At 49.5% G+C, this 12989-nt stretch overlaps 1 protein-coding gene across 3 annotated transcripts in view; it reads right to left on the bottom strand.

Moving 5' to 3' along the window:
* Positions 1–7858: 7858 nt before the first annotated feature.
* The window catches only part of PAIP2B (poly(A) binding protein interacting protein 2B), a 44034-nt gene continuing 38903 nt past the window's right edge, over positions 7859–12989 (bottom strand). For all 3 annotated transcript variants that reach the window (XM_067533493.1, XM_067533494.1, XM_067533492.1), the window contains 2 exons: positions 12176–12352; positions 7859–10753 (listed from right to left, as the gene is read on the bottom strand). In XM_067533493.1, the coding sequence (XP_067389594.1) occupies positions 10697–10753; positions 12176–12352 (234 nt within the window). In that variant the 3' untranslated portion in view covers positions 7859–10696. The remainder of the gene's footprint in view (positions 10754–12175; positions 12353–12989) is intronic.

Raw genomic sequence — 12989 nt, 5'->3', positions numbered from 1 at the left:
TCTACCAAGTTAACAATTTTGGCTTAACACCCCCTCCCCCGTCAAGGGAGTACAAAAACTGGCTAGAGCAGACATTGGTGCTAGGACGAGGACACAACTCTTCGTTTAAAAGCAGCCTCGCTTTAGTCTGAAACACCGGTGACAGCAGGAGTAAACGAACACCCCTACTCGCCGTTCCAGTGCGTTTACTGAGACGTGTTCCCTGGGGTAACTGACAGGGAGGAGCTGCAGGGGCACGAGTGTGGTTTCCGCACATGGCGGCTTTCACACAGCAGAGGACACAAGGAAAGCCATTTTACAACAGGGGAACGGTGACTGTAAATGGAGACGCAGATGGGCAGGTGCAGGAGCTGACACTACTTCTAACAGCTGTATTCATGGGTGCGAGACATGGGTGACATATCAAAGCCATCTTCAACGTCTGGAGTGGTAGCAACAGCCCTGCCTTAGGAGCTCCGTCTCACACAGGAAGACCAACGCACCAAAACCGGCGTTCTCTCTGCAGCTAACATCACCAGTATTGAGGCGAAGATTATGAAACATCAAACACTGCTGGGCTGGTCAGCGGGTGCGGATGGCTCACACGTGTCTTCTGAAGCAAGTCCTCTTTTCTCAACTTAGACATGAAATTAGATGCAGATTTCTAACCATCAGAGGAGTGAAGCTCTGGAACAGCCTTCCAAGGGGAGCAGTGGGGGCAAGAAACCTAGCTGGCTTCAAGACTGAGTTTGATAAGTTTATGGAGGAGATGGTCTGATGGGCCAGCCTAATTTGACAATTAACTGATCTGTGACTACTAGCGGTAAATATGCCAATGGCCTGTGATGGGATGTTAAATGGGGGGGTCCTGAGTTACTACAGATAATTCTTTCTTGGCTGTCTGGCTGGTGAGTCTTGCCCACATGCTCAGGGTTTAGCTGATCGCCATATTTGGGGTCAGGAAGGAATTTTCCCCCAGAGCCTCTACTAAGAGGCCCTGGGGATTTTTCACCTTCCTCTGTAGCATGGAGCACGAGTCACTTGCTGGTGGATTCTCTGTACCTTGAAGTCTTTAAACCATTATTTGAGGACTTCAGTAACTCAGTCATAGGTTAGGGGTCTGTCACAGGAGTGGGTGGGTGAGGTTCTGTGGCCTGGGATGTGCAGGAGGTCAGATTAGATGACCTTCTGACCTTACAGTCCATGAGTCATGCTAAGAGGAGCTGCAGGAGACAAAGGAAACCCTACAAGGACACCCTAAAAGTCTATCTTAAGAAGGGAGGCAATGACCCCACAAATTGGGAAGAGCTGGCTGGCAACAGACTGCAACGGCCTCACATCAGACATCAACCCTCAGCCCATTTTGAAGAGAATCACCTTGCTCAGGAGGCTTAGAAACGGCAGAGGAGGAAGGAAAATGCACACAATCCCGGCCAGCAGTCATGCTGTTTCCTCGCAATCCCTGGTCATATATGTGGGAAAATCTGTAGAGCACGAATTGGACTCCTCAGCCATCTGAAGTCTCATCAATTACTTTCCACCCGCCAGACATCACCCTTGTATCAAGGGATAGCTGACGACATTGCCAGCTGACTGCCCCATTAATGGTAGCTTAAGTGGTAGAAAATACAGTCCATGGTGGGTGTAGACGAACGCATACAGATGAGGGAGCTCCTGCTGAAGGTTATAAACAGGGTAGGATGTGGCTGGTGTAGCCACAGGGATAGTGACCACCACACGCACCCAGGAATGAAATACAGCCAGCGACCAGCACCGAGCAATGTTTTACGCTGACAATACTTACCAAGCCATTCAAGTCCTTTTTACCCATGCACTTGCCAACAGGTGAAGCCTGGAACAAATATGGAAGTGGCCAGATTAACCTTCGCAAATATGGTAACAACTGACTTAACTGGCAGCTGATTCGGGACAGAAGTTCTTGCAGCTACACCAGCCTACAACCGTAGACTGAACTCCTCATATTGCTAACGTTCATTTTTCTCTCAAGTCTCCTGATGTATTAGCATTTAAAGCCCCCGCTTCCAGCGTCATGGGAGTACAGGAACTCGGCTTTCATTTTAATACAAAACTCAGCCCTCGGCATTGCAGAGAAAAGCCAGAACCAGGCAGCATGTTCACATCCTGATTTTTGAATGCTTGGAATTCACCCTTGTGTGCAGGATGCTGCTATAGGTGGCAGCTCAGCTCCACCTGTAGGAAAGTCAAACTTGCCCTCAGAGTTCTCCACCCATCCGTTGACAATGGACAATCCTTGTTAGGGAGACACTACGCAGAAGAATCAAAAGAATATTCCACAAGGGACAGGTGGTCAACAGCAGAGTGGGCTGCCTTCCCAGCACAATGTCAGGAGATATCACTCTAGGATGGTACAGAGTTCTGAAATCAATGGGCAAGGCTCCATTGGAGATGGTTAATATCAGCACCAATGATACTGCGTTGCTGGGTCTTCCACAGATAAGAGATGACTTCAGGGAATGCAGAAGCATGCTGAAGAGGAATGTCCAAGTCATCTTCTCTGAGATCCTTCCTGTCCCATGAGCAAAGGAAGGCAGGAGAGAGGATGCTGTCGAGTTTGGATGGTCTCCATTTCAGCAGAAGGAAGGCCTCGAGGACAGGCCAGCTAAAGTACACAGGATGGGGGGTTAAACTCACAGAAAAAGAAGGGTCACAAGAAGGAAGGTTGTGCATTTATTTAGCACAAAAGCGAGATGTTGAGAACAAAATTAACAAAGGACTCAAAGGACATGAAAAGAAAAAAAAAATTAATTGCCTATACGCCAAAGCTAGGAGCTGGGTAACAGCCGAGAGGAATGGGAAATGCTCATTTATTGGCATAATGTTGATCTAGTTGGCATCACGTAACCTGAGAGGATGATTCCCATGGCTGGAGTGTTAAAATCAATGGTTATAACTTATTTAGGAAGGACTGGCTGGACAAAAGGGGAGGGGGAGTAGCACTGTCAAAAGTGGCATGAGCTGTTTCCAAGTCACTGATAACTCAGAAGAAAAGGAGCTGAGATGTTTATGGATGACTGTGCTAACAGAGAAAGCACAGGATGGGCTCTGAGGTGGTGTCTGCCACAGCCACCAGATCACATCAGGAAACAGGATGACCAGCTCCTTACACACCTATCTACACTGTGTAGAGAAAAGAGCTGTGTGACCGCGGGGGTCTTCCATTTGAGTGAAACATCCTTGGAATTTCTAAAAAATAATTTCCTAACGCAGAAAGTGCTGCATCCAACACAGGGGAATTCTATATTACACTCATAGAATCCTAGAAGATGAGGGTTGGAAGGGACCTCAGGAGGTCATCTAGCACAACCCCCTGCTCAAAGCAGGACCAACCCCGACTAAATCATCCTAGCCAGGGCTTTGTCAAGCCACTTCTTAAAAACCTCTAAGGATGGAGATTCCCCCACCTCCCTAGGTAACCCATTCCAGTGCTTCACCACCCTCCTAGGGAAAAAGTGAGGTTCATCTTTATCTTGAGGGATAAAGATGAACTAAGCACAGAACTGGAAGAAATAATGGTAATTTAGGTATAAGGGTGCATGACTCAATAATATTTATAATTTGAAAGCAGAATGAAGTCTAGACCAATAATATATCCTTGATGCTTGAAAGGGGCCAATTTCACAAAGCTGAAAACAATTGTGAGCTAAAATATCTGAGAAGAAGGATTTAATCAGAAAAAATGTTTAAGAACACTTTACTAAAAAGTTCCAAACATCACAAAATTGAGAGCAGTTTTATTGGTTTAAAAAAAAAAAAAAAAAGCCAAGTTTAGAGGGTAAGTGAAAGGCAGATATAAAATAGAATAAAAACAAAATGTAACAGATGGAAGAAATGGAAAGTTGGTAATAATGAATATAAATCAGAAGCTAGGAATTGTAGAAAATTGATAGGGGAAGAAAAGAACACAAGGAGAAATCTATGGCCAGCAGAATTAAGGACAATAAGAAGGAGTTTTTAAAATATATTAGGAACAAAATGAATCCTAATATGGGTGTTGTTCTACCACTAGATGGAAATGATAGAATTATCAATAATAATACCAAAAAGGCAGAAGTGTTAGATAAATATCTATTCTGTATGTGGGAAAACACTTTCCATTCCACGAGCATCTCAGGAGAGTATGAAACAGCAGCTGCTAACGATATTATTAAATCAGCAGGTCCAGATAACTTGGATCCAAGCCTTTTAAAAGAGCTGGCTGAGAAACTCACTGACCTGTTGAGGCTGATTTTCAATAAGTTTTAGAGCACTGGGGAAGTTGCAGAAGACCGGCAAAACGCTAATGTTGGGGCAATACGTAAAAGGGGGAAACGGGATGACGTGCGTAATTATAGCCCAGTCAGTCTGACACAGATTCAGCACAGGATAATGGAGCAGCTGATACAGGACTGGATAATAAATAAATATAATTAATACCAATCAACTTGAGTTTATGGAAAATAGATCCTGTCAAACTAACTTGATATCTTTTTGTGCTGAGATTACAAGCTTGGATGATAAAGGTAACAGTGCTGAGGAATACAGAATTCTGTAAGGCATCTGAGTAGGTGCCACCCAACATTTTCATTAAAAAACCAAGAACAATATAAAATGAACATGGCACACATTAAATGGATTAAAAACTGGTTCAAAATGTAATTATAACAGAATCATCACTGAATTGGTGTGTTTCTAGTTATGTCCCACAGGAATTGCTTCTTGGCCCTACTCTATTAAACATTTTTATCAATGACCTGGAAGGAAACAAAATCATCGCTGATAAAGTTTGCAGATGTCAAAAAGTGGGGGAGTCGTGATCAGTGAAGAGGACAGGGCCCTGCTACAGAGTGAGCTGGATCGTTTGGCAGGATGGGTGCGAGCAAACACTATATTTTAATATGGCTAAATGGAAATGTACACATCTAGGACCAAAGAACGTAGGCCATTTTTACGTCATGGGGGACTTGATCCTGGGAAGCAGTGACTCTGAAAAAGATTTGGGGTCACGGCGGATAATCAGCAAGTTCCCAGTGTGGTGCTAAAAGGACTAATGTGATCCTTGCATGGAGTCTCAGGTAGGCGTAGAGAGGTTATTTTACCTCTGTATGCAGCACGGGTGCAGCCACTGCTGAAATGCTGCATCCAGGTCTGGTGTCCACAATTAAAGAAGGATGTTGATAACCTGGAGGGAGTTCAGAGAAGAGCCATGAGAATGAGTGAAAGATTAGAAAACCTGCCTTATAGTGATAGACTCAAGGAGCAATGTCTGTTTAGCTTTACAAAGAGAAGATTAAGGGGTGATGTTGCAATCTGTAAGTACCTTCACGGGGAACAGATATTTGACAATGGGCTCCTCAATCAAACAGAGAAAGGTCAACATGATCCAGTGCCTGGATGGTGAAGCTAGACAGACTGGAAATAAGGCATACGTTTTTAAAGGTGAGTAATTAACCATTGCAACAATACCAAGGATTGCAGTAGATTCTCCATCACTAGCAATTTTTAAATCAAGATGGGCTGTTTTTCTAAAAGCTCTGCTCTAGGGATTATTTTTGGGACGTTCTCCGGCCTGTGTCACTCAGGAGGTCAGACTAGACGATCATGATGGATTCCTCTGGCCTTGAAATCGATGAATTTTACACCTTTTCCTTCCCCAATTCATATGATCACAGCAGAAATCAAAACACCCCACACGCAGCACTGAATAGAGCATTGCCTCTCTGTCGACATTACCAGAGCTGCTCAGAAGCAAAGATCAGAAAAAGGCACTGCTATTTATTTTCAGTTTTATGAAAACATTTTACCCCATATTTCCTTCTTTCCCACTGAATAAGGCAGTACAGAAACCCCCTCTAACACCACAGCCTGAAGACAATTGCTTATTTAAACACCGTTTTGATCTGGAGTCACAACTATAGGCACTGATCATGTAATGGGCAACGCTTCCTCCATGAACATGGCTTTGTGCTGCTGTTTATTCAGCAGTTTCCTCTGGCTCTGGTTTGCCAACGGAAGAGGAATTCTGCCCTTTTTATTTCTTTTATGTATTAAAAAAAACAGGGCAAGTTTATTTTTTTAGCCTTAGAACCATCAGGTACATCAAGTCTCCTCTTCCTCTGAAGATGTACTGTTAGCAGACTTGAAGCTTTTCCAGCTCTTATATGGAAGGAGAGAGGTGCTAAGTCATTTATAAACAGTCCTCTTCTCTCAACCGATTGCAGGGTATCTGAGCTAAATGTGTCTCCCGCAAGCCAGACTTAAGAAAAGATCATTTCCTTTTGCAGTAGATCAGGACTTGGTTGGTACAGGGGACATCTTCTAGCTGCCTAAACACACACAAACCGAGTTTCTAACAGTTTTTTCCCCCATTTTAAAAATATAAAACTTTCCTTTCTCCATCGTAAGGCAAAGGAAACTCGTTTTTTCCCTCTGCAGGTCACCTTTAACATCTAGACGTGCCCAGGGTCTGTTTTTGTTAGGCAGACGGGGCTGGAATGGACAACTTCCTACTCTGACCTCCTGCTTCAGCCTGTTACAGCTCATGCCCATGTGGCAGTCATCGTGCCCCAAGACAGCAAGGCTCAGTGTTTAAGACCCAGCCAGTGCATCCACCACTGAGTTCAGGAGACATGGCTTAGAAGGTGTGACCATGATAAATAGGGAACCCCGACAAGTTCCAGCAGCAAATCACTTTCCCTTCCTAACAGCATTGCGTTGATGTCAACCGACCTACAGGGAATTAGCCCCACTACGTCCATTTCTGGATTTGCAAAAGAGGCCCCCAGGACAGATTTCCTACAGTTGACAAACAGGAAATGAGTTAGACGTCCCGGGAGCGACCCCTTCTGCAGAAGAGCTTTGAGCCCAGAATCTGAAGGCACCTAAGCACGGGGGTATCTTTAATCGTGTGACTGTAGTGGGACCACTCGTGCCTAAATCCTTTGCTGAATTAAGACATATGGGAGTAATGCCACCAAATTTGCCAGATGTGGTTAGCCACAGCTGTCTTGTTGGTGAGGGCGCATGGTGCCAGCACCCATCCATCCATCGAGCAGCCCTGCCTCCCAGCATTTCCTCATTTTTAAAATAACTGCGACCCCTATTTAAACATCATTAGGAATGTTATAAATAATACTCAGGGCTGGTGCTAGGGAGTGGCATGCAGGCACATGCCCAGGACCCCACGCCACAGGGGGCCCCGTGAAGCTAAGTTACATGCTTCAATCAGATCCCCACTGCATGGGGCGAAGGAGGGGGCTGACACCTGTAATTTAGCTTCGCAAGGCCCCATGCCACTCCCTAACGCCAGCTCTGCACTTGCGACCCCCCCAAACCCATCCCCCAACCCTCCCCCAGTGGAGAAACACCAGACTGGGGAACAGGCCCGTGGTATCCATTGCGGAAGAGCCAATGGCCAGGATGGTGCAGGCAGACGTGACATGCTGCTGCTGGTGTGTCAGGTTACAGCATCCCCATCCGGAAATCCCCACCAGGCTGGAACAATTTTAGGGTTGCTCAGAACGTTATGCTTAAATGTGACACGCCCCTGGCGCACATTCCCAGGTGAAGGGCTGGGTAGTAGAGACCAGCCACGTGAACTCCCAGCATCAGCACAAGCCTCGAGCACGTGAGCCAACAGAGTAACGGCCGCAGTTATCAGCGGTAAGGAGCCCCTGTGCGCCTCAGAACCCGTCACACCCAGACCAGCGTATTGCACGCGCCGTCTCAGCATAGCTGGACTGGTGACTTCAAAGGACAAGAAGTTGACGCAGGGCTCCCGACTGGGATCTTGATGTTTGTGAGAGTTGCCCGTGGATAACGAGCTTGCCCGGCCTTTAGAAAGATCTATGCACCGCACTGCTCAACTCCAAAAGGTTTATTTCATTATCTTAAAAATTTACAGCACGTCATCAGAAAGTGTTTGCAAAAGAGTCAGAAAGAAGCCAGAGCGGGGAGGTGCGGGGGGAATTGAGAACTCAACCAGTGATACAAAAGAAGTTTGACCTGTGTGCCCACCCTTACCACTCCCGCACAGTCAGGCAGGCATTGCTCTAAAGTGGCAGCAGATTCCACACAGACCCAGAAGGCTGCGTTGTTCCAAAGGGCAGCTGGGTTGGACCACTTCTGTTCCGATGCCACAGTGTATCCGCAGCTAGATCTGTAGCAATACATGAGCTCTGGCCCCAGATAACAGAGAAACTCCATTTAGACGGGGCAACAGAAAGTAGGCACTGGAGGCATCGGTTGTACCCAAAAACAGGACACAGCATAACTGGCCCAGACCCTGCCATGGTGTAGCAATATTCATACAGGTACCTGCAGACTTCGGCAAGACTCCAGCCAATTCTGATCCTGGATTAAGTGTGCAAGAGTTTAGTGCTGGTTGGAGGTGTCAGCCCAACACCCATGGAAATTGGATTTCTCTGTTTAATCACAAAGCAGGTCCAATGCAAGCGTCCCCAGCCAAGGTGCTTCAGCCATGCCCTCTGGGGTAGTTACGCTCCGTAGATCCTTCTTCAGAGCAAGCCAAGACTGGAGCCAGCAGGCGCAGTGGAGTTTGCCAGGCCAGTGGGAACTGGCCTGAGAACATCCCTCGTTTCTCACAGGCTGGTGGGCAGCCATCAGATGCAATTAATTTCCGTCCCTGTCAGCCCAGGCAAGATATCAAAAGGCTACAAAATCCCCATTGTCAATTGACTGAACGAGTGAGAAGGGACGTGATAAAAAGCTGCAGCTGGGAGTAGATTAAAAACCAAGAACCTGGTCAAACTTTGAAGACAGGAGTTTGTGGCCTCGGACTGCCCAGTGTTGTATATGGACAGAGCAGAGAAGCCCTCACCAATACCAGATGTAGTAAAAAAAAAAAAAAAAAGCCAGTGTCAGCCTAGGCACCTCGCGGAGAGACAGCGGGTTCAAGCTGGCACAGAGGCTGCTGATCCTGGTTCTAAGCAAGAGGAATCACCAACAACCTGGAAGATGGTTCAAGGCCCAGAAAGGCTGGGCTGTGTCACGGCTTCCTGCTGTAAGAGGAAATGGCTCCGGCTTGGCACAGAGGAGAGGATGCTGTGAGCGTGTCCGTTCCAAACGGAGCCGGGCATGCTGTTCACCAGCTCGTGTTGAAATGCCTACTATCCGCTTCCACAGAGGACTTGATCCTGCAAGGCCCCCGTCAGCCCACGGGCAAGGTGGTGGGTATCGCCTCTCAAAAGCCGCTCCCCCACGTGTCAAACTGTAGCTCGAAGGGCTTCAGACAGGACCTGAACTCCTGCAAACCAAGGTGCTTGTAACCTGTAAATGCCTGGAGGCCTAAGTTCAGAGAGGACCATGCGCCGGCTGAGACACCCCAGCTCACAGAGTTAAATCTGAACAAGTTCTACCCTGGGACCATGAAAGACAACATGGGCAGAGTCACCAGCTCCCAGCAGGTGCCCACAGGTTTCCTGGGGACTCTGCTTCGTTGGCCAACAGTTCTCATCAGATCAAAGTATTCGTTATCAGAAGCCAAATTTGCCTCCAGACGCACCGAGCATCTTGTATGGCAAGAGGAAAATTGTGGGGCACAGATTAGGACATCGAGCCAGGCCCTTCTCCCCCTGCCCGGAGAAGGTGACGACTGGCAGCCCCCATGCTTCTCTCAACCCACGGCAGCATTCTCATGAGACCCTCGGGAATGCCCAGGGAGCCAACAGGCCACTCTGCAAATGGCCAGGGACTGATCTTACAAGTTGCTGAGTATTCTCTCCTAAGGGGAGCACAGCACCTTGCAGGATGGGGCCCATAAGGAGCGCACCAGACGTGGCTGGATCTCTCCCCCGCGCTGGAACGTAACTCCCCATGGAGCCATTCAGCAGCGTGCCAGGGAGTGGGGGCGCATTTTAGTTCCCTTTGGATTTTTTTTTTTAAGCCAAAAGGTGGGGCACTTTGCCTAGTGATTCGTAAGCAGCAGACGCTGGAGGTTTTAGAGGGGCAGCCTTCAGTGTTGAATAAAACCAAGAGCCAGAAACAAAAAAACAAGGCAAATGTACACTCTGCAGAAGGAGCCATTTCTCTGGAGGTCACACGGCCTCCTGCAGGTCTGATCACCTTCACTTGAGAACTTCTACCACCAAGGAGGAGACCGGGCCCCTCTCTTGATCTGCAGAGAGTTACCCCGTCTAGTGTTCAGTGTACGCAAAGGAAGGGCATCCGTCGTGTTTCCGGAGAAGAGCTGGGAAATCCAGCCGGTTGGAAGGATTTCGAGTCGCAGCCTCATTACACTTCGCCTTTTTTAAAATCCCTGCTGAACGGAAATAGGAAGAGCGTCCAACCTGGATCCTTCCCTAAGCCCCACCCTTCCTCACAGCACTTCCTGGCCCTCTGCAGACGGGAAGGAGAACAGGGAGGGGTTCCCTATAAAGCCTACTTTCAAAAACGGCCTCTGTTAGCTGGTTCGAAGCACACGCTCAGTCTCGGCCTTCGATGGAGTAGCAGTCGCAAGATAAGCCCACAAGGCTGCAAGTCCCAGAAAGCCACCTGCCCAAACGAGAGATGCTATAAAGGAAAAATAAAAAGGTACCCGAGAAGCTTAGAGAGCAAGTTTTCCCTGCGTCGTGGTGACTCCGTTCACAGCGCCGAGTTCGACTCTCCTGGATTCTCTCCCACCCCCCTCTCCCACTCCAAAAAGCCAGGGACACAGTCTGTTCAAAGTCTGCCGGAAGGTTCAGTACTTCACTCCGGGAACAAACTCCTTGGCGTCGGGATTCAAGTTGCTTTTGCTCTGAAATGGAGAAAAGGGAGAGGGATCATTCCTGTCACCGTGCATTTCTCTCCCTCCAATGCATCGACCCACCTCGCCCGCCCTCTCCTCTCTACCCACAGATAAGGAGCTTGTAACCAGAGATGCTCTAGGAGCACGGCCACTAGCCACTGGCTTCGGCACATGCACAGCAGCTGCAGCACCAGGCCGTATGTTTATTCCTTCTCCCACCCCATGTCCCTGCCACTCAAGAGACCATGAAATGGCAACTGATGCAGAGCATTCCCCCCACAGGCTGCGCTGCAGGACGAGAACACCCACAGGCCCACTGCCCCTTTCCCGGCAGGTCGCGAGGCTCAGTTACGTCACGTGTGATCTGTGTTTTACAAACGGGGAAACCGAGGCACAGAACGGCGAAGCGATTTGGTCCAGGAGGCACAGATCACTGGCAGAGCTGGATTAGAACTCAGCCTTCCAATCCACTAGCCCACGCTGCTCCTCATCAGTTTTGCAGTATGGTCACCAACTCCAGGAGGACAGGTCACCGACTGAGTGCAGGGGGCTCACACCTGTCCCTACCCGAGTACCCTGCATATGTGCAGGGTTCCCAGCCCGTGCGGCGGCAGTCACTGGGCTAGAAGCCACAGCAGAACTGCAGTTAGCCCTGCAGAGGCAGCCGGGGGTCTGCTGGGGCCTCATTTTAAAGCCCAACAGTCCTGAACCCAAGCTGCGCACAGCCATCCTAAACCTGCCCCGAGAGTACGGAGCCAAAGCGGGCGAGGGAAGACCTTTTATTGGACAGCGTTCTGAGGAAGAACTCCGTGTGACTCGAAAGTGTGTCTGTCACCAACAGAACCTGGCCCAATAAAAGATATGCCCTCGCCCGCCTTGGCCCTTCAATATCCTGGGACCGACACAGCTACGTCACCACTGCCAACAACTGGGACCCAACCCTGACACTCTGTGTCAGCGCCACCACCTGGTCCTGGCATCTGGCCACAACCCATCTCCGGCCACCTCCTGCCCGTGGGGGTGACAAAGCGACGGCTGCGTGCCCCACTCCTGATGGCTGTCACCGCCTCGCTGCGCCGCGTGGTGCCTCTCTCTGCAGCACAGCGAAGTGGCAATGACGGGCAGGAACGGGACAGGCAGCTGCACTGACCCCAGGGGCAGCAAAAGGTGATCAGAGACGACCCGACCCAAGCCAGAGCGTGTCAGGTTGTCTCCAGACCTGAGCTGACCCGAATCAGACACTTGTAGTTGGGTGCAGCAGGTAGCAAGGCTCTAGGGAAATCCCAGCGCTGATCAAAGGGGAACAGTAAACCCCACCAGCGAGAGGTGCTCTGCCCTCACTGGGGCGCCCCACTCCAGGACAGGGCCCTGCAGCGGGTGGGCGAATCCCGAGGGACCGCCGCCGCACACGACGTCCCCCCAGCTCTTTACCAAAATGTCCTCCGAACTGCAACTGTCGCCCACCGAGAGTCCATTCAGCTGCTGCTGCAGCTGCCCGAGGCCCTGGGGCAGGTCACGTGATGGAATGAACCAGTCCTGGTCCTCTTCGTCCAGCATCTCCTGGAAACAGCGGTCCAGGAAGTCCTGCTCCTGCAGCTCCTCCTCCACCTGGCCAGGAAGGGGGAAGAACCATCAGGGCTGAGGGTCGCAAGCCACCCACCTGCACACATGCAGCACGCTCAGCACAGTGCACGCCAGAGGAGCACAGGGACACCTTCTGGCCTTGGGATCTGTGAATGAAAGAACACCTGCCCTTGCCCCGGAGGAAAGCTGGGGGATGGACACAGGCCCTGCTCAAACAGGCCATGCTGAGACAGGCTTTTAATCCAGTTTAATCCAGGGCTAAGAGCTGGCCATGCTGAATACAGGTTCCTAGTGCCTTTGGAAATCAAAGGCCAGCTCTTTACACCCTCAAGTTTGAAACCTTGGACCTAAGTGACTGGGCAAAATCCACCCACCAGGCTGGTGACAGAGCCAGAAACAGAACCCGGGAGTCCTGACTCCCAAGTGGCTAGGCAAAGCTCTGTGTAAACATGGTTCTTCAGGTGCACAGATGGGGTGGAGGAGACTGTGAACTGCAAGCAGCAGTCAGGTCAGAAGGGAGGGGTACAACTTTGGGCCCATTTACACCACACGCACCTAAACCCGGCAGCCCATCGCGACAAGCCATGCCGGGGGCACACATGTTCTAGCAGAGCATGCTTGTAGCAGGGGCGGAATTGGTCATCCAAGCCAATTAGAGGAC

This window comes from Emydura macquarii, unplaced genomic scaffold (assembly GCF_026122565.2).
Source record: "Emydura macquarii macquarii isolate MOO-44397 ecotype Brisbane River unplaced genomic scaffold, CSIRO-AGI_Emac_v2 contig_3345, whole genome shotgun sequence".
NCBI classification, from domain to species: domain Eukaryota; kingdom Metazoa; phylum Chordata; order Testudines; family Chelidae; genus Emydura; species Emydura macquarii.
This window is presented reverse-complemented; position numbering and strand designations above follow the sequence as displayed.